At 44.3% G+C, this 21,931-nt stretch overlaps 2 protein-coding genes across 6 annotated transcripts in view; one reads left to right on the top strand and one right to left on the bottom strand.

Moving 5' to 3' along the window:
* The window catches only part of MTOR (mechanistic target of rapamycin kinase), a 153,018-nt gene that overhangs the window by 77,646 nt on the left and 53,441 nt on the right, over positions 1-21,931 (bottom strand). For all 5 annotated transcript variants that reach the window (XR_004441102.1, XM_033228384.1, XM_033228385.1 and 2 more), the window contains 4 exons: positions 21,044-21,190; positions 15,949-16,091; positions 10,948-11,110; positions 10,665-10,810 (listed from right to left, as the gene is read on the bottom strand). Coding sequence is in view for 4 of the 5 variants with exons in the window: in XM_033228384.1 (XP_033084275.1) it covers positions 10,665-10,810; positions 10,948-11,110; positions 15,949-16,091; positions 21,044-21,190 (599 nt within the window). In the remaining variant the exon portion in view is untranslated. The remainder of the gene's footprint in view (positions 1-10,664; positions 10,811-10,947; positions 11,111-15,948; positions 16,092-21,043; positions 21,191-21,931) is intronic.
* ANGPTL7 (angiopoietin like 7) lies at positions 670-7,370 on the top strand. The gene is made up of 5 exons (XM_033228388.1): positions 670-1,334; positions 3,632-3,732; positions 4,957-5,151; positions 5,840-6,038; positions 6,233-7,370. Exons 1-5 carry the CDS (start codon positions 965-967, stop codon positions 6,400-6,402), a joined length of 1,035 nt encoding a protein of 344 aa, XP_033084279.1. The 5' UTR covers positions 670-964; the 3' UTR covers positions 6,403-7,370.

The raw sequence follows: 21,931 nt of genomic DNA, 5'->3' as shown, positions 1-21,931 counted from the left end.
CACTGCGGAGTTTTCCTATCTTCTGACACCTCCTTGCAAAATGTCAAGTGTGAGATGCTAATACTGGCCCTCTCTTTGTTGGAGGAGAAAGCATGTAAAAAGACAACTGTCCAAACCCTGTGGCTACAAAGTTCTTTTCTGGCTTCCTAAGATATTTACTCTATTCTTCTATTTCTAGAACTTTTCTAAGTTGGAAGATTTCAAATGTGAGAGAGTGTTAGATCCAGGTTGAGTAAGGATTTTATAAAATACTAAATGATGATCAGAGACGGGAATAATCAACCTAGTTAAAAGCATATTCAGCACAATGTCACAATATACCAGATCCTCATATAAACAGCATGGATTACATTAACAGGCCTCCCTGGGTGAGTAGTGTCTCTTTTGCCTACCTTAATGCTCACACCATGGTTATATAACCTTTTGAACAGAATTTGGAAATTCCTCTGACCCTGCCCTGCTTGCTGATAGAGTTGAGCCAGTGGCTGGCAGGGGCATAATCTAATAGGCGAAACTGGAAACACACAAATTCACAGTCCTCTTGTCTTAGCCCAGAGACTGCACAGGCAAGGAAAGAAAGACTCGCCCCGTCTCCCTCCTCCCCTCCTCTGGCCTAAGTTGCCGCTGACTTCACCCAACAGGCACCTGACCCTCCCAGATGAGCTGGGAGGGGCTAAAGCCCGGTGCGGCCATGGTGGGGGTGGAGGTACAGGCAGCAAACAATATTTAAGATGCTGACTTGTGGAGCATTCGGGCTTGGGAAGGAAAGCTATAGGCTATCCATTCAGCTCCCCTGTCAGACTCAAGCTTTGAGAAAGGCTAGCAAAGAGCAAGGAAAAGAGAGAAAACAACAAAGTGGCGAGGCCCTCAGAGTGAAAGCGTAAGGTTCAGTCAGCCTGCTGCAGCTTTGCAGACCTCCAGGCTCCCCTGAAGGAAGAGCCTTCCTCACCCAAACCCACAAAAGATGCTGAAAAAGCCTCTCTCAGCTGTGACCTGGCTCTGCATTTTCATCGTGGCCTTTGTCAGCCACCCAGCATGGCTGCAGAAGCCCTCTAAGCGCAAGACACCAGCACAGCTCAAAGCGGCCACCTGCTGTGAGGAGGTGAAGGAGCTCAAGGCCCAAGTCGCCAACCTCAGCAGCCTGCTGAGTGAACTGAACAAGAAGCAGGAAAGGGACTGGGTCAGCGTGGTCATGCAGGTGATGGAGCTGGAGAGCAACAGCAAGCGCATGGAGTCGCGGCTCACAGATGCCGAGAGCAAGTACTCCGAGATGAACAACCAAATCGACATCATGCAGCTGCAGGCGGCACAGACGGTCACTCAGACCTCCGCAGGTAAGGAGACGAGTCCCCTGCGGGAGCGTGGAGTGCCTCACCACCTACAGCACTGCTTCTACATATCCTGGTCATCAGAACCACTACCGGGGCCCCTTTTGGGGGTGTACTTTCCCTTTAGTAAAGGCTTATGCAGTATTTCCTTTGACTGCTAATGCTGTGTAAGTTTACCTCATACCTTCACAGGTCTCTTTTATCCACACAATGTTTCAGCCTATCGTCTTGGAGTGCTGAGACATTACATGGTTTGCCCAAAGTCACCCAGCAAGTCTTAGAAGCAGGGTTCAAGTCTTCCTGATTGGTGTAGCTCTGCTACTTCCTCACCAATAGCTGCAGGCTCTATCTCAAGAAATTCCAAGGAAGCACCAAACTGTAACAGCTGTTCCTCTGGAAGCAAAGTTTTGCCAGAAACAGTTCTCTGGTATTCCTAAGATCTACCGGGAAGGAGCATTAGTGGAATTTTGTGTCCTCTCTCTGTAAACATAACTCTTCTCATTGGCTCAGAGTTAAGTGTAGAGACACGTAGCCATGTGAAGAGTTTTTGTGTTCAGGAAGGATATGGCTCCTTAAGGTTCCTCAATTGTGACACGTCTACTTTTTTCCATGGTCTTAAATGAATTTCTCCTAATATAGGACTTTTTAAATGCAATGCTGAAATATAGATTTTTAATAGGCCAAAAATAAGATAAATTTAATCTTTCTTTTGCAAAACAACTTGGTTAACTCAGCTCAGGTGGGTCAACATGAATTTATGGTTTAGAGATTAAAAATTTGGTTTTCTGAAATTATCAGGAAAATATTAGTCGTAAGGAGCATATCTGATAGACATGTCATTTCTTGCTGATATAAAAACCATTGGTCCCATTATAAACTATATGAAGAACAAAGACATGATCAGCTTCTATTGACTAAGTCAATGGTTGCTCTCAGCTCAAATTAAGAAAAAGTTTTAACATGAAACCAAGCTTGAAAATTGTTACCTGAACCAACATGTACGAATCACTTTCTAAGCATGGACTTCCTGGCCCTCAGCTTGGGATTAGAAAGGTATTCTCAGGCCATTTTCCAGACAAGTGAGTACTGATTTGGTCTGTGGGATGAAACCAGACATGTGGAAAACCAGGCCAGACAGAGGAATCTGACAGTGCCACTTCCTGCTCATCCAAACAGAAGGCTTTCTCGCCATCCCACAAGGAGGTTCTTGGGGTCAAGTGCAGCTCTCCCACCAGGCCTCTTGCTCTTCTTGCCCAGGACATCATTCTTTATTTTTCTTCTCTATGACCAAGTGCTCAGTTACCCGTATATTCTATAAGAAGGTAGCCCCTTAGAGGAAGCAGTAAGCTGGTGCTTTCACCACTAAGAGGAAATGAAGAACAGTGATGGGGAAGGCATATATACTCTGCCTCCCTTTCCCAAGGTGCTTTGCAAGATAACCTAAGCGCCTCGGACAACTCCCATCTGCCATCTTGGTGCTCTTCTCTAAGGTCCCAGTGCAGTGGTCACCAAGAAAAGCACCCCGAGACAGAGCGGGCAGGAAGCTTCTCTTGGATATTAAGGGCTGCACTCTCTGAATCCTATCAGAAAAGGCTGTCTCTTCCACAGCGCTCTTTGATATTTAGAATACAGAGCCTAAATCCTGCATAAAGTAGCAGCTCCACGGCCCTAGAGTAAAAAAACTGGCCTGATGCTCTTATTTCCTTGTTTTAAGAAAACTTCCTGGGGGGAAGGCCTCAAAGCTTCTTCTGAGAGTTTTGAGGTTCTAGCTGGATGGAAGGGGAAAATATATAATAAACTCTATCTCCCTTAATTATGGTCGCAGGTGGCAGTAGCCACCACCTCTGAACAACAACATAAACAACCAACCAGGAAACATCAACAAAACCAGACTCTATGAGATACTCACGACCGATTTGCTATACAGGCGGCTGTCTAAGAAGTCTCAATCTATCTGACAGGAGTATCTGTTACGTGGCCCTCATACACTGTAACATTTCTAGAATTCATGGCCTAGCTATAGCAGAATAATTTATTTCAGAGTTAACCTGAAACCACCTGCTGGAACATCCCACTAATGCTATCCAGGTGAAGGGCTTCCCTAACCCTCTGCTCCACCACCAGTGAAGCCAAAATACACCCCCTCTGGATCTCCTGATATCCACCTCTCCCAAATGCAGACACTGATGGGTAATTAACACCAGTGCGAATCTCAGGGTAGAAATAAAGGCTCAGTTTCTAAACATTCAACTCAGATGGAGCCTCGGGTCTAAATGTTCACCCTGTGGTTTGTTCTCTTGTAGACGCCATCTACGACTGTTCTTCCCTCTACCAGAAGAACTACCGCATCTCTGGAGTGTATAAGCTTCCTCCTGATGACTTCCTGGGCAGCCCTGAACTGGAGGTGAGGTCATTACAGTCATTGGCCACACCCTAATACCTGTCCTTCACCCCCTCAAGGGGACTGCAATAACAGGACCATTCACAATTTAAAGAAAGGAAAATTGGGCCGGGCAAAGTGGCTCACGTCTGTAATCCCAGCACTATGGGAGGCCGAGGCGGGTGGATCACTTCAGGTCAGGAGTTTAAGACCAGCCTGGCCAACATGGTGAAACCCCGTCTCTACTAAAAATACAAAAAAATTAGCCAGGCATGGTGGCGGACGCCTGTAATCCCAGCTATGCAGGGGGATCGCTTGAACTCAGGAGGCAGAGGTTGCAGTGAGCCGAGATCACACCACTGCACTACAGTCTGGGAGACAGAGTGAGACTCCATTTCAATTAAAGAAAAAAAAAAGAAAGAAAGAAAGAAAGGAAAACTCAAAACACAAGCAAACACACCAAATACCAGAGAGCTATGCAAACAGTTAAGTTTATGCCCTGCACTCCAAACCCAGGCATCTGTTTGGCCCCTTCAAATCATTATCAAACACCAAGCCTTCTAACATAGATCAGATAATTCTTATAACCACCACATAACTTAGTTTAAATCTCTTGCCATGTCTTAGAACAGCTATTCCTTGAGGGAGGAGAAAAGAAAACACGAAGGCAGCATCAAAAGTATCTGGATTTTCAGCCAGGCATGGTGGCTCACACCTGTAATCCCAGCAACTTTGGGAGGCGAGGTGGGTGGATCAATCACCTGAGGTCAGGAGTTTGAGACCAGCCTGGCCAACATGCTGAAATCCCGTCTCTACTAAAAATACAAAAATTAGTTGGGTGTGGTAACAGGAACCTCTGGTCCCAGCTACTAGGGAGGCTGAGGCAGGAGAATCACTGGAACCCAGGAGGTGGAGGTTGCAGTGAGCTGAGATTGCACCACTGCACTCTAGCCTGGGCAACAAGAGTGAAACTCTGCCTCAAAAAAAAAAAAAGTATCTGGATTTTTCCCTTCAAGCTTCATGTGCACTCACCCCTGGGCCCAATTTGGATCGTTCTTCTAGAGCAGTGTACCATCCGCCCCAGCTCACCAGCAGTGGGGCAGCATCACTGCCCGAGTGAGCCAGTGTGACTGTGGGAGTGCAGGCATCTACTGGCTCTGCAGAGACAGGAACAGGTTGGGAAGTCTGCCCTCTTGCTCCTGCCTCCTGTCCTGCAAGTCCCTCACCAGAGTATCCCCTCTGCTCCAGGTGTTCTGTGACATGGAGACTTCAGGTGGAGGCTGGACCATCATCCAGAGACGAAAAAGTGGCCTTGTCTCCTTCTACCAGGACTGGAAGCAGTACAAGCAGGGCTTTGGCAGCATCCGTGGGGACTTCTGGCTGGGGAATGAACACATCCACCGGCTCTCCAGACAGCCAACCCGGCTGCGTGTAGAGATGGAGGTAAGCACAAGGCCAGGGGCCCCATGACTGGACCAGTGCCACCACACATGACTGCGTACGACTCTGAGGGTGCCATTCCTATTCTGATTCAAGACAAATCTGTATATTCATTGTGATGGTTTTCCTGCAAGTTATAATAGAGTTGAGGAAAAATAGCTATTTTTCCTTTCTGCACCTCCCAACCCCCCCCCCCCGCCAAAAAAGTGGGGCTGCAGGTGGGACAGGAAGAGGCGAGACCCAGGCCAGAGTACAGCAAATCCAACAGTCAGCTGTGCCGAACACTAGTCTCTGCTCTGGCTGAGCATGAGGTCCTTTAGGTACAAATCTTACTGATACTGGTTGGGGACCCTTGCTGAAGGTCTTAAAGCACTCACTATATCCTCACGTTTCTCTTACAGCAGCTCTGTGTGGGATTCAGCAAAAACACAGCTACACCTTATAGGCAGGAAAGTGAGGAATATAGAGAGACTAATCAAGGCCATATGGTGAATCAGGAAAGAAGTTCGAGCCTTCTTTTCTGATTCCCAGGTTAACGTAGTAAACTGGAGGTAAACAAGTAATAAAGTCTTATTAGATTCAAATCTATAAAAAGATGTTTGGCTACGGGGCTGTCAGGAGAGAAGGGGTACAGAGACAGCATGAAATGGAGCCTGCTGCACTTTCTTTAAGGCTCTGCTCCTCCTGACAGGACTGGGAGGGCAACCTGCGCTACGCTGAGTATAGCCACTTTGTTCTGGGCAATGAACTCAACAGCTATCGCCTCTTCCTGGGAAACTACACTGGCAATGTGGGGAACGACGCCCTCCAGTATCATAACAACACAGCCTTCAGCACCAAGGACAAGGACAATGACAACTGCTTGGACAAGTGTGCACAGCTCCGCAAAGGTGAGACTTGGGGGGACCGGAAACAAGAAGTTCAGGTGCAAGCCCACAATCCCACTTGAGGAGAAAGAGTGAATTATAACTGTACAGTTGATGTTCCGGCTTTGGTATTCTTCCCAATGCTGGCTCTAACTCCTTACCTGATGTCTGGTCTGTCACAGTCAACTTACTAGCACTGGGTCTGTTTCTCATGCCAGGTGGCTACTGGTACAACTGTTGCACAGACTCCAACCTCAATGGAGTGTACTACCGCCTGGGCGAGCACAACAAGCACCTGGATGGCATCACCTGGTACGGCTGGCATGGATCTACCTACTCCCTGAAACGGGTGGAGATGAAAATCCGCCCGGAAGACTTTAAGCCTTAAAAGGAGGCTGCTGTGGAGCACGGATGCAGAAACTGAGACACTTGGAGATTGGATGAGGGCAGATGAGGACAGGAAGAGAGTGTTAGAAAGGGTATGGTTGAGAAACAGCCTATAATCTCCAAAGAAAGAATAAGTCTCCAAGGAGCACAATAAAATCATATGTACCAAGGATGTTACAGTAAACAGGATGAACCATTTAAACCCACTGGGTCCTGCCACTTCCTTCTCAAGGGGGTAGACTGAGTGGGGTCTCTCTGCCCAAGATCCCTGACATAGCAGTAGCTTGTCTTTTCCATATGATTTGTCTGTGAAAGAAAATAATTTTGAGATCGCTTTATCTATCTTCTTTAATGCTTAGGCTACATGAGGGCAAAACACAAACCCCTTTGCTAAAAAGACCCATATTATTTTGATTCTCAAAGGAGAGGCCTTTGAGTGTTAGAGAAAGGAGTGAAGGAGGGAGGTGGGAGATGGGTATTTCTATTTTTAAATCCAGTGAAATTAATATATTGAGTCTACACATTATTTTTAAAACACAAAAATTGTTCGGCTGTAGGTGAACTGACCCAGGCTGGACTTGCAAGGAGGAAACTCCAGGGCACTGGGTCTGGCGATCAGACTGAGCACTGCCCCTGCTCGTCTTGGTCAGGTACAGCACTGAAAAGGTATGAAGCACCGGCAGGAGGTGGACACAGTCTCTCATGAATGCTGGCACAAAACTGCCTTAAGATATTCATAGTTAATACAGGTATACCTATTTTTATTTACTTTGTAAGAAACAAGCTCAAGGGGCTTCCTTTTAAATTTTGTCTATAGGAAATGGCTGAAAACTGAAGGTAGATGGTGTTACATAGTTAATAATGAATGCTGTATATAAGCATCTTGCTTTGTAAAAATAAAATATTGTGGTTTTGTTTTAAACATTTAATGTCTCTTTTCCTTCTACAATAAACACTTTCAAAACTTGAGTATTTTCTTTTTAAATTCTTACCATTACCACTTAGAGCAGGATAAAAAGTTAAATTTAAATCAGAGGGTGAGCAGTGATAGAGGCCTGGGGTTTGTTTTGGTGTTCAGGGCAACCAAGTGGGGAGCAGAAACCAAAAGGAACAGGTGAGGGACAAAAGGGCAGTAGCAACCAGGACAATTTTTCATAAAGGGGATTACACATCAGGGGCTGGGCAGTGAAGGCATCCAGCCTTATCAGACCCTCTATTCTACTTAGGACAGAGAAGCAAAAGCAGGCCAGCAGACCTTACCCTAATGCTCGGGGCTAACCAAGTAAAAGTTGCGTGTGTGTGTTTTCTAATAATCGAATAACCGCTCAATACTCTGTCCCCAAGAAAGCAAATATATTTACTGATGTGTGAGCTTTAAGGAGATGGGAGTAGTTTATACTATATCTCAGTGTTAGCCCTGGTTTGGGATTACATCTGGGATTTAATTTGCCCTGTAGCAGATAGGTAAAAAAGTCAATAGGTTGCAAGACAGATTGAACTAGTAACAAGAGAACAATACTGCCAACAGAACATGGTTTTTTAAAGCAAAGACAAAAAAATAAGAAATAGCCGCACAAGGCTGGGCGCGGTGGCTCACGCCTGTAATCCCAGCACTTTGGGAGGCCAAGGCGGGTGGATTACAAGGTCAAGAGAGTGAGACCATCCTGGCCTACATGGTGAAACCCCCTTTCTACTAAAAATACAAAAATTAGCTGGGCATGGTGGCACACACCTGTAGTTTCAGCTACTTAGGAAGCTGAGGCAGGAGAATTGCTTGAATCCAGGAGGCGGAGGTTGCAGTGAGCCAAGATTGCACCACTGCACTCCAGCCTGGCGACAGAGCGAGACTCCATCTTAAAAAATAATAATAAAAATAAAAATAAATAGCTGCACAAAGATGTTTTTGTGTAAGGCTACCCTAACTGTTTCAAAAAGAATTTAGGGAAGTTGACTCAAACATGTATACTAAAACAAACTCTAAAAAAGCAGACAAATTGGTGAAGGGAAAATAAGAGTAGGAAAAATAAAAACAAAGTCTGTAGGGGTTGGGAGAGAGTTAGTAGTAAAAACAGGTAAGATGTCTGTAATTTGTTGGAGGTAGACCAGGAATTTAGCTTCAAGCTCTCCAATAGCCACTGTGAGGAAAGGAATTCAATCCCTTACTGCAAAGCGATGTCTCCAAGGCCAGATCAAAGTAGTGGCTCAGGGACATACAAACAACAGTGGGAAAAGACCCCTGAGAAGAATTTCCATGAGGCTCACCCACAGAACTAGGGTAGTGCTGTGAGCAACTTCCTTAACAGCAACTTTGTCTAAGGTTGTTTCTTAAAACTTCCTTCAGTACAGACGACAGTATACCACCACAACCGGGCTTAGGAAAAGCAGCTTTACAAAATCAGAAGTAAAAACTGCAAACGTAAGCAAAAAAAGAAAGGTAATGGGAAGATACAGGAGACCAGCAGAAGGGAGGCAGAAATGCAAGCTGAGCTGACTTAGCTGAGGACACCCAAAGAGCCAAGCACAATGGCTTGCCCTAAAAACAGCATTCATGCATTCATTCATTCATTCATTCATTCATTTATTGAGACAGAATCTCGCTCTGTCATCCAGGCTAGAGTACAGTGGCATGATCTTGGCTCACTGCAACCTCCACCTCCTGGGTTCAAGCAATTCTCCTGCCTCAGCCTCCCAAGTAGCTGGGATTATAGATGTACGCCACCACGCCCAGCTAATTTTTGTATTTTTAGTAGAGATGGGATTTCACCATGTTAGCCAGGCTGGTCTCAAACTCCTGACATCAAGTGATCCACCCACCTTGGCCTCCCAAAGTGCTGGGATTACAGGTGTGAGCTACCCCACCTGGCCTGGAGCAGTGTTTTAAACAAAGGACAAGATCAATCTCCAGGGAATTCTGAGGACTTGCTTTCAATTATATTTGCTTACAAAGCTAAATAACCTTCTAGAGCACATTTCCAGGCCTCTTAACTACATCTTTCTGCTACAAATCTGCATAACTTTTAGGTTTTTATGATTGTCTCAAATATGGGGAAAAATTAAGGGTGGAATTAGGAAAGTTTCAAATAGGTCTCAAACAGGTGAGCAAGGAAATTAATATGCAAAATGAGTTATCTGACCTTACAGTGATCATACTTAGTTACCATATTTTCTATTAGTTATCACGTGAGAGCACATTACCTAAGCCAGAGATGGAAGGAAGAAATGTGGATTTTCACATTTACTGTGTCTGATTTGAAACTGAAGCATGCCTCAGAGGACGGAATGTTTTTAATTGTTCCTACATGGTATTTCAGAAATCAACATTTTCTCCAAGTCCAATTTATTTGGGCAAAAACAGGATTCTATTTCTATCTTTTTGCTAACTTTTTAAAGTGTTAAAGGAACTCTTTTAAATATCTTCTCAAAAGCACAGCTAGGAAAGGACTTGGCTGTTTGATCACCCTCTCAAGCAAAGTAGGCACCACACACAGCAGGCTCTATTAGCCACGGTGAAGGAACTTATTAGCTGGATGATTTTTTCTGAACTATCTGCAGTGAGATGAAAGACCATGTTAGCATTCACATGAAGATAATGAGATTCCAGAGTTGATATTCTCTGATAATCATTAGGGGAAGTGAACGATTCTTTAGGAGCTGGAGCTAATGTTTTGTGCTGCTTGTAATTTCCTAACAGCAGAAAATTTATTAAACAACCTATTTTTTCCACACCCAGGAGACTGAAAACTGTCTTAACAGAGGAGCGAACCTAATCACATCAGAGAAAAGACCATTAGATTTCAGATTATGCTCTGCCTTTTATATTCACAAAACACCATAGGAGGAAGATGCAGGCATCAATAGATTTAGTTGATAAAACCCCACTGTGCCCTTGGGTACCCTCTGAAGCCCAGGAACCAACACATTCTACTCCAGCTCTAGACAGCACTATCTAACCCAGACATAAAACCTATCTTCCTAGGCTGCCATGGCCACAGAATTGCTTCTCAACTAATTTCATTGGAACAAGAAAGGACAGGCTGGAAAACAACAGGAGCCCAGGTGATAAGGGTCAACAGAAATGACAATCACAGCTAGATTCCTGGGGAGAGCCATCTGCAACATGTCATTTAAACGTGCTGGCCAGACCCAGAGGCAGATTTCACAGAGCAGAAGTCTCCAAGTGACTCCAGTGAAGTGGCACCAGGCAGTGGGAGAAGAGAGGTCATTTTGCATGAAGGCGGCAATTAAAAAGGGTTTATGGCCTACCTGATGAGAGATTCTAGAATGGCAGGGGTGGGGCCTTTCTGGAACTCCAGTTCTTTGTAGTGTAGTGCTTTGGCATATGCTCGGCACTTGGCAGCTCTTTCACCCAGCAGAACAATGCCATTGTCATCTCTCAGTGGCAGGGGGCCCTGGAGGAGAGCAAAACCTCACAGCATAGGAAAATGGCAGATGGGGCACAAACAAGAGAAGGCTGTGTGGATGCTTCTCTCCTCCCACCAGCTGGTTCCCTGTCAGCCTCCATCTGGACAATGGGGAAAAGTCTCACCTTGTCACTGTGTTCCATGAATTCAGCCAAGTTTAAGAGGGTTTGTGTGACTTCAGCGATGTCTTGTGAGGTGAGGGCCAACTCGATGCTTCTGATGAGCTCATCCTGTTGATCTTCATTCAATTCAGACCAGCAGGACACAAACGCAGCATTGAAGAGATCCCTGAAGGCAGAGAAGGTGGAAAATGGAGAGACCTCCCATGCCTCTGCCTGCTGCCTCAAAGTCACACCTATCAATTCGCTTTTGGTATCACTGATTTTGGTTATATAGACCAGTGCTGTCCAAGAGAACTTTCCTGTCCAATATGGTAGCCATTGATGATTAAAGCACTTGAACTGTGGCAAGTGTGGCCAAGGAACTGAATTTTACATTTTATTTATTTTTAATTAAATTAACCACATATGGTTAGTGTCTACTGAATCTTACACTACAGGTACAGACACTATGATATGCAGGGACTTGGGGGGCAAGTGGCAGGGCAGGGAGAAGAGCAGAGCAAAGTAACTTTTCTCCAAAGGAATATTTCTTGGCAGTTTTTGCATCATTTCTCTTCACTGGAGGAAATGGGAAATGAATAGAATGGGGACTTCTGACATAGAAGTTGGCATTAACAAATGTGGAAAACAATAATCGTTAAATGATTCTTGGGATGTTTCTGGGACAATGTCTCAATTCTTAAGGTCAGAAATGTCAAAGGCAGCATCTGCAATTGTTTTCAAAATATAACCAGAACCCTTAGTTGGATGGTCATAAAAAATGACAACAGGACTAGAAGCATTAGCAAATAGGATCCAAATCTGTAAGTTCTAAAAGATTTTCTAAGCCAAAAGGTGGGGCCTCACAAAGACATGGAACCAGAGGTTCCATTTCAAAGATTACTACGACTACTTTACATTACCATAGTACCACATGATGGACACATTTGCCATCCCTTACATCTTACATCAATCCTATCCTCCCTATTGTTCTGGAGACTGTGTGGGGAAGGGAGTGGGAAACAGGATATACCTACAATGGATAGATTTAGCATTTGATGCCTCTATACCTACTTTCTTTTTTTTTTTTTTTTTGAGATGGAGTCTTGCTGTGTCGCCCAGGCTGGAGTGCAGTGGCACGATCTCAGCTCACTGCAAGCTCCGCCTCCTGGGTTCACGCCATTCTCCTGCCTCAGCCTCCCCAGCAGCTGGGACTACAGGTGCCCGCCACCACGCCTGGCTAATATTTTTGTATTTTTAGTACAGGCAGGGTTTCACCGTGTTAGCCAGGATGGTCTCGATCTCCTGACCTCGTGATCCACTCACCCGGGCCTCCCAAAGTGCTAGATTACAGGCGTGAGCCACTGCGCCCAGCCTATACCTATTTTCTGTTACATATTAACAGGTTAAGTCAGACCAATGCGTATAATTTTGTAATTTGATAGAAAAAACAAAATTTGAAATCCAAAGGATAAAATGAAGACCAAAAAAAGTCTGTTATAAATTTAAAAATAAGTTTTTGGAGCCAGGTAATTACAGTCGCTGGTCATCCAGGCAACTTGGGAGACTGAGGCAGGAGGATCTCTTGAGATTAGCAGTTCAAGACCAGCCAGGGAAATAAGCAAGACCTTCATCTCTAAAGACATAAAAAAAGTTTTCCTGATCTAGGTCAGAGGCCACACTGGATCCTGAATGAACGTACTTGGGACTAAGGGGATAAAACATTATGTGGGTATCACAAGCCTCTTGTGCATAACACTGTGCTCAGAGGTGACCTGAGCGAAAAGAGGAATAATAAAAACATCGGCTGAGCATACGATATCTCCACACTACAGAAACAGGGAAGTCCTAGAAACTACTTTAAAGCATTAAAAAATACTTGAAAGAAATTAGAGGAAGAAAATCATGGCATCAAACCAATAGTCTCAGGGGCCATCACTACTGCTAAATATACATCATAACAGCAAACCAGCTGTGCTGACAAAAATGAAGTAAAACGCCTTGCTTTCTGCTTCTTGCCAATGCAAAGGGCTGCTTATTAATTAAATCACCATTTTATGCCTCATTATAAATAATTAATGTCCAATGCAGAAACATCTAAAAAATAAGGAAGAGAATAAAAAAGAAAATAATCACTCCTTAAGCCTCCCCTAGAGATAACCGTTGCTATATTACTTTCTAATCTTTATCCTATTTACATTTAATTCTCAACTTTGCATTCCATTTTATTTACTTACATTATATCATAAATCTTTCACATGCATTAAAAGTTTTATAAACCAAAAAAAAATTTTTTTTGAGATGCAGTCTTGCTCTGCCATCCAGGCTGGAAAGCAGTGGCATGACTGTGGCTCTCTGCAGCCTCCAAACTCCTGGGCTTAAGCAATCCCCCCAATCCTCCCATCTCAGCCTCCTGAGTAGCTAGGATTACAGGTGCATGCCACCACGCTTGGCTAATTTTTTATTTTTGTAGAGATAGAGTCTCGCTAGGTTGCCCAGGCAGGTCTTGAACTCTTGGCCTCAAGTGATTCTCCCAGAGTGCTGAGATTACAGGCAGGAGCCACCATGCGCAGATTGTAAACCAAATTTTAAATGGCTGTTTAAGATTTACTATTTAGGCCGGGCACAGTGGCTCATGCCTGTAATCCCAGCACTTTGGGAGGCTGAGGTGGGTGGATTGCAAGGTCAGGAGATCGACACCATCCTGGCTAACATGGTGAAACCCTGTCTCTACTAAAAGTACAAAAATTTGGCCGGGTGTGGTGGCACACACCTGTAATCCCAGCCACTTGGGAGGCTGAGGCAGGAGAATGGCTTGAACCCAAGAGGCAGAGGTTGTGGCAAGCCGAGATCGTGCCACTGCATTCCAGCCTGGGCAACAGAGCAACACTCCATCTCAATAAAAAAAAAAAAGAAAAAAAGATTTACTATTTAAAACAATATATTTTTTGGCGGGACTGAGGGATGAGAAATTACCTGATGGGTACGATGTACACTATTATTCAGGTGATGGTCCTACTAAAAGCCCAGACTTCACCACTATGCAACATATCCATGTGACAAATCTGCACTTGTACCCCAAAATCTATAAAAAATTTTAAAAATTAAAAAAAAAATGGTGATGACTCATGCCTATAAATCACAGCACTTTGGGAGACTGAGGCAGGACGACTGCTCGAGTTCAGGAGTTTGAGATCAGCCTGGGCAACACAGTGAGATCTCATCTTTACAAAAAATAAAATTAGCTGGGCCTGGTGCATGTCTGCAGTCCCAGCTCCTCAGGAGGCTGATGTGGAGGATCACTTTGAGCCCAGGAGGTTGAGGCTGCAGTGAGCCAAGATTGTGCCACTGTACTCCAGCCCGGGCAGCAGAGATCCTATTTCAAAAACAAAAACGAAAAACCAGGCGGGGCACAGTGGGTCATGCCTGTAATCCCAGCACTCCAGGAGGTCAAGGCGAGTAGATCACTTGAGGTCAGGAGTTCAAGACCAGCCTGGTCAACATGGTGAAACTCCATCTCTACTAAAATTACAAAAATTAGCCAGGCATGGTGGCGGACGCCTGTAGTCCCAGCTACTTGGGAGGCTGAGGCAGGAGAACTGCTCGAACCCGGGAGGCAGAGGTTGCCGTGAGCCACAATCGTGCCACTGCCCTCCAGCCTGAGTGATAAAGCAAGACTCCATCTCAAAAACAAAAACAAACATGAAAACAAGAAAACCAACCAAACAACAACAAAAAAAGATAAACGTCTAAAGTGATGAATATCCCAATTATCCTGATTTGCTTATTACACATTACATGAATGTATCGAAATATCACATGTACTTTGAAAATATACGTACATCTATTATGTATCAGTAAAAAAAATTTTAGCCAAGTGACTCACGCCTATAATCCCAGCACTTTGAAAGGCCAAGGTAAGCAGATCACTTGAGGCCAGGAGTTCAAGACCAGCCTGGCCAACATGGCGAAACACCGTCTCTACTAAAAATACAAAACTTAGCTAGGCATGGTGGTACAAGCCTGTAATCCCAGCTACTTGGGAGGCTGAGGCAGGAGAATCGCTTGAACCAGGAGGCAGAGGTTGCAGTGAGCCACAATTGTGCCACTGTACTCTAGCCTGAGCAATAGAACAAGACTGTCTCAAAAAAAGAAAAAATAAATTCTGGCAAATTCTATTTTCCAAAGATGTCTGCAACAGTGGCTCCTGTCCCATACACTCTGTGAGAATATTACTTCTCCTCTATCAAGAGGTGGGTGTCCATGTCTTCTTCCCTTGAGCCTGAGTGCACCTTTGTGGCTGCCTTGAGCAACAGAGTCAGGCAAAAGTGACTCTTCATGACTTCCAAGCCTCTTTATGACTTAGGTCATAAAAACACCATGCTCTTCCACTACCTCGTTCTCTTGGGACACTCACTCCTGAAGCCAGTCACCTTCTGTGAGATGGCCCAAGCAACCCATGGAGAGGAACCAAGGCCCCCAGCCAGAGCTGGGTCCCTAGTCGAGAGTCACCTGCACTTTGCCAGACACACAAGCCAGCCTTGAATGCGGATCCTCCATCCTGCCCCAGTCAAACCATCTCCACCGACACCATGTGGAGCAGAGGCAAGCTGTCCCAAAAGTCCTCCCAAATTGCAGATTCAGGAGTAAAATAAATAACTTTTATTGTTTCAGACCATTTTTTTTTCTGTCATATTTGTAACAAACAGCAATAATTAGAATACCATTGTTATTGGAAATAGGTTACATTAATCTATTACACAATTGCTTTTAGAGTTATAAGTAACTTTGTAATTAAAATGTTAGACGTAAAGGTACTAGAAAAAGGAATTTGTGGTCTACTAGCAAGGTTAAGATAGATGCTACAGTATGAGCTTGTTGACTTTGTGTTTTTCTTTCTTTGCATCCCACAAAATTAGAAAAATTAAAAATACCGGCCCCTTGATTATTACTTCTAATAAAAACTAATTTGTGTATATCGTTTTCTATGTGCTGATCTTCTCCACCCACCCTGACACACTATACCTGGCCATTGGGTTGTAGGCCTGTGCCAGGGCCCAGCAGGAGCGCAGGGAGGGCGATGATGAGTCCTTCAGCAGCTCCAGGCTCAGCCGTCTCAGCCATTCCAGCCAGTCATCTTTGGAGACCCTCCTGGCAGCACCCCAGGCCTGTGTTCCCACAGGTGACAATGGAAAACAATCAGCTTCAAGGGCCAATTGAAAAAAGTCCTCATCTATTTAATGATTATTCTACTTTTAGATTTATAAAGTCCATCTTTCATGAAAAAATTCCCCTAGAGTGCAAATACAAAAGACTAATATTTAATTAAAAGCCATAAAGCAAGAGCAGCAACTCCGGAACATACCACACTGTGGAAAAAGCCTGTTTCACAACTTCGTTGTGCTGGACTCTGACTACAGCAAAGGAGAGAGTTCTACAGAACCAGAATACATGGGACTGCCACACTTGCGTGCATTCAACAAAGCCTAATGGGCTCCAGCAGGGCATGAAGGGAGCTGCATCCTCTACATTAGAACACCAAGTCATCTGACAATGAAGAGTCACGCAAGAAGAGGGAAAAGGCTCAGGTTTACACCATAGCGAATCATGTTGCAACCAGGTGAGCAGTGAGCCCAAAGCACATGGCACTGTGGTAGAACAAGAAAAAAGGGTTGAACAGATTTAATTTCTACTCTATCCCCTCCAACTTCTCTCAAAACTCGGAACTCTCCAGACATCAAGAGTTACTACCAGGGGCAACTTAGGCAGGTGGGTGGAAAGGCTGAGGTTTTGGAGAGGTCAGTACAGTGTAGTGGGCAACAGCCACACTCGACTCGATGGCTTGAGTTCAAATCCCAGTTCTATAACATAATTGGCTCTCTGATCTCTGGCAAGTCACTTAACTCCTCTGTGCCTCAGTTTCCTCATTTGTAAAATGAGGATTATAGTTTCTGCTTCCTGGGGTTTTTAAGTTAATAAATGTAATGAATTTATAACAGTGCTTGGCACAAAGTTAGTACTATTTGCTTATTTCTCTAAAGTTAGAAACACCTGCCTGGGATCCTGGCTCTGCCACTCAGCAGCTGTTAACATCTTGGGCAAATTACTTGTATTTTGCAGCTGAGCCTCAGAGTGCCTCATCTAGGGATAATGTATCTAAATGACTTAGCTGGAATAAATGAGCAAAAAATGACTGTTATTATTGTCAAAACGACACCTATTTGAACTGGCCTAGCCCTAACTACACTAAATCCCTAACTTTTAAAATACGTACTTCAAAGATTTTTCCAGCAGGACAGATCAATCCTCCCTAAATGGGGGAAATCATGTAAGTCAGAGCAGAAGGTCTCAAACTTTGGACTAGTGAAGTGGTCCAGTGAGTGAAAAGACCCCATGTGCCATACCATCAAGGACTCAACCGTCACCTTCCTGGGATATACCAGAGATCTGCTGTTGCTTCTAAAGAGTTACTGATGAATAGAATTAAACAAACTATCACTTTATGTCAAAAACCGAAGTAGAAATATTACAAGACACAAACTAAATAATATCACTGACCATACAATGAGAACCCCTGAATGAGAAGGAAGAGGGGACTAGAGACCAAGACTTGACTTGACTTTTAGACCTTTTTCTGTTGAGCAAAATGGGAACATCCAGTCCTTTCCTGCCCACAGATATCTGGCTTCTTCCCTACAAGATGGGTTTGTGTGTAGCTGTATTATATTATATAGCAATTGTTAAAAGCTGGACATAACCAAGGAAGTATTACTAGTTTCTTTTTCCCTCTAATGAAATGGTTGGGCCTGGGTAAGGCAGAGACAATTCAACACAGTGGTTAAGAGAGTGGGCTCTGGAGTCATGCTATCTAGCTCAAATCCCAGCTCCACCATTGACGCTAGTTGACACTGGGCAAATTACTTAACCTGTCAGTGCCTCACAGTCCACATCTATAGCGTGGGAAAGCAATGACAGCACCTAACTCATGGGGTTATCATGAAGATTAAATGAGTTAATATAAAGTGTTCCACCACAGTGCTCGACATATGGAAAGCACTCAATAAATGTTAGTTGTTACTATTACTTGATAAATGGCAGTAAATATGTTTTCAAAAAATCATAGCTTAATTTATCAACTAGGCCAAGTCCCCCATGTGGCTCTTTCCCCCTGCTCTGTAAAACATTATCACCTCTCAATTCTCTGGGTTCTATAATAACTGTGTAAACACGAGCTGCTTCCTCTTGCCATCCACCCACTGCTGATCACCTCATCTGGTGATGCTGGTGCCTGTTCATAGAATGCCAGCTTACTCATGGTGAAGGTAAGCCCAAACAGATTATCATAAGACAGACAGTAAAGCTGCTGAAAATTCTGGAAGGCGTTCTAGAGGTATATATAAATGGTTTTTATGTTTTCTGTATCACATAAATCCTATATTATCATAACCAATAAAATGGTGACTGAGGTGGCAAACTGTTACTCTGAAAGTTGGTTAAGACTGATAAATATACCAATCCCTAATTATTATTACATGACTATAAGGAGGCACAATTTACTTCCGAACAGTGAGTTCTGCTGCCTTTTTTTTTTTTTTTTTTTTTTTTTTTGGTGAGACAGGGTCTTGCTCTGTTGCCTGTGCTGGAGAGGTGAAGTGGTATGATCACTGCTTACTGCAGACTTGACCTCCCAGACTCAAGAGATCCACCCACCTTAGCCTCCTGAGTAGCTGGGACAACAGGCATGCACCACCAAGCCCAGCTAATTTTTGTATTTTTTGTAGAGGGGGATTTTGCCATGTTGCCCCAGCTGGTCTTGAACTCTTGGGCTCGAGTAATCCTCCTGCCTTGGCTTCCCAAAGTGTTGGAATTACAAGCATGAGCCACTGCACCTGGCCCCCTACCTCCTCTTTTTTTTTTTTTAAAGAGAATCTTGCTCTGTCGTCTCGGCTGGAGTGCAGTGGTGCAATCATAGCTCACTGCACCCTGGAACTCATGGGCTCAAGTGAACCTCCTGCCTCAGTCTCCCAAGTAGCTGGGACTACAGGCAGGTGCTACTCTGCCCAGCTAATTTTTAAATTTTTTTCAATTCCTTTTTTTTTTTTTTTTTTGAGACAGGGTCTTACTCTGTTGCCCAGGTTGGAGTTCAGTTTTTTCATTTTTTTTTCATTTTTCATTTTTGTTACAGAGATGGTGTTTTCCTATGTTGCCCAGGCTGGTCTCAAACTCCTGCTTCAAGTGATTCTTCAAGTGATTCTGGCCTGCCAAATTACTGGCATTACAGGCATGACCACCACGCCCAGCTCTCACAATTTACTTTCCAATGAACTAGATCTGAGAGGCAGCTGCAGAGGATTTTGTCTAGAGTTCTGAACTTGATCTACTTTCTCAGGTGAGATAAATTAAGAGTCTTTCTTTTGTCTATCTGGCAAGATTTATGCTTATTTTTTCCAAGTCTGGGTAGAAAGCAAAACTTCCTGGAAGCAAACTAGATTAGTGAGGAATTTCCTAAAACAGAGAGAACAAAGCTCTAAAGCAGGGTGGACAGCTGCCGGGTTGGAAGGACATTCTGAACCTAGTCAGGATGAAAACATCTGGGTGGAAATGTACATTTGGCCTCCTGCCTGGCCCCTCCCTCCAGTGTGAGGTGTCAGTAGGGTGTCCTCAATGACTGCCTGGGAATGCCAGGTGATTGATAATCTTTTTCTTCCTCCTAAAGTCTCAGATTAGCAGTTACAAAATCCCCAAAGGGAAAGCAGCATCACTCCTGACCAAGGAATATTTTACTACCTCCATCTTAACCCAGCAAACATTTCTTAGCAGTAGTCACTTGAAGCTGTTCTTGTGAGTAAAGACTCTGAAACAACAGTCTTAAACCCCCAGTGTTCCAAAGCTGGGCGTGAGCCCGCACACACACACAAAGAACTGCGTTCAAATCTTCATGTGCTTTGCCAAAAGAAGTGAACAAGTCATCTAGGACAATCTTGCCCAGTTCTTCATCTCTATCTGCTGCTGCACATGGAGTGAGCTGGCTAATAGATGAAAAATAACACTGAAATCGAAACTGGAAGTTGCTTACAGTCACCAGAAATATGAAGAACTAATGCAAAATGTGGAAAATACTCGATGTGGTATATTTATTTAAAAGTCGGTGAAGTAGGCCGGACGCGGTGGCTCAAGCCTGTAATCCCAGCACTTTGGGAGGCCGAGACGGGCGGATCACGAGGTCAGGAGATCGAGACCATCCTGGCTAATACGGTGAAACCCTGTCTCTACTAAAAAATACAAAAAAATAGCCAGGCGAGGTGACGGGCGCCTGTAGTCCCAGCTACTTGGGAGGCTGAGGCAGGAGAATGGCATAAACCCGGGGGGCGGAGCTTGCAGTGAGCTGAGATCCGGCCACTGCACTCCAGCCTGGGCAACAGAGCTAGACTCCGTCTCAAAAAAAAAAAAAGTCGGTGAAGTAATTATGATTATTCTGCTCTGATTCACTAGAGATGCTTTGAAACTGCCTGTTTTTAGGTGGATGGCTGGAGGCATACATGGTGAAAAGCTGATCATATCTTAGGCTTTGGCCAGCAGAGATAATTCAGTAATCACTTGGAAAGATCTAAAACCTCACTACTCAAAGTATGGTCCATGGGCCTGCACCATCACATTAGCTAGCAGCTTGTCAGAAATGCAGAGTATCAGGCCCCAAATCAGACTGCCAACATCAGAATAAGCATTTTTACAAGATTCCCAGCAACTGGTAAGCCCAATGAGTTTGAGAAGTTTGAAAAGCACTGTTGTAAAGCGCCTTCATCAGCCTCACTGCCAACTAGGGGGCTCACTAGCTTTGTTCCCTTAATGTAAAAAATGAGAATGTATTTGCAACAAAAGGTTCTACCATTCATATTCCAAGGGAGCACAAAAGGACACTTCGTTCTCTACTTTTTCTCTGTTCAAAACAAAATTACAATTCAGACACCTGTAAAAAGACAAAATGATCTAAGTTCATGGTATCTAGATTTCTGGAAACAACACCTGGGCCGGTTTTTGGTTGGTTTAAACAGCTGAAAGTTTTGAGTAAGTGAGAAGAGCAGAGCTCTCCTTTCCCAGTCCCCTGAAACAATGGACTTACCTTTTGGAGATTGATGGTGCTGACGTGCAGTTTCTTCATGGGTCCTGTTTCCACTGGTCCACTAGCCAATGCATCCCCTTGGCCACTCCTAAGCATTCGATGCTGGTAAATCAAAGGATCCTCCTCTTCATCAGCAAGTGTGTATCCCTGCAACCAGAGATTTATAGGAAACCCCTACAACTCTACTAGATGCTTCTGGTTTAGGAAATATCCTTATATTTTGGGAGGTGCAGACCTGGTAGAGCCAGGATTTCAGTAAGAAGTAAAAAGTCGCATGTATGGACAAAATGAACCACAGATGGGCTGACTCCCCAGCTGTAGACAGTCTTTGCTAGTCACTCCTAGTTAATGACAAGCACTGACTTAGTAGTACGAGCAAGCAACCATGCAACTAGCAAAGACAAACAATTGTCGGCAATGGGAAAAGTGATAAAAGTGTTTGGAGTAAAGGCAGCAAACAGTCCTCATCCCCTGGCTTTTTTAAACTTTTTAAAAAGAATTATCTATTCATTTATTTATTTGTGCCACTCCCTACTTGCCTATCTATCTAATCTAACCTATATTTATTTATTTTTTTGAGACAGAGTCTAGCTCTGTCTCCCAGGCTGGAGTGCAGCGGCACAATCTCAGCTCACTGCAATCTCTGCCTCCTGCGTTCAAGCAATTCTCTTGCCTGAGCCTCCTGAGTAGTTGGGACTACAGGTATGCACCACCACGCCTGGCTAATTTTTGTATTTTTAATGGAGATGGGGTTTCGCCATGTTGGCCAGGCTGGTCTCGAACTCCTGACCTCAGGTGATCCTCCTGCCTTAGTCTCTCAGAGTTCTGGGATTACAGGCGTGAGCCACTGTGCCTAGCCTTTGAGATAGGGTCTCACTCTGCCACCCA

This window comes from Trachypithecus francoisi, unplaced genomic scaffold, assembly GCF_009764315.1.
Source record: "Trachypithecus francoisi isolate TF-2019V2 unplaced genomic scaffold, Tfra_2.0 Lachesis_group12, whole genome shotgun sequence".
NCBI lineage: Eukaryota > Metazoa > Chordata > Mammalia > Primates > Cercopithecidae > Trachypithecus > Trachypithecus francoisi.
Note: the sequence above shows the minus strand (reverse complement) of the source record. Positions and strands in the feature narration are given on the sequence as shown.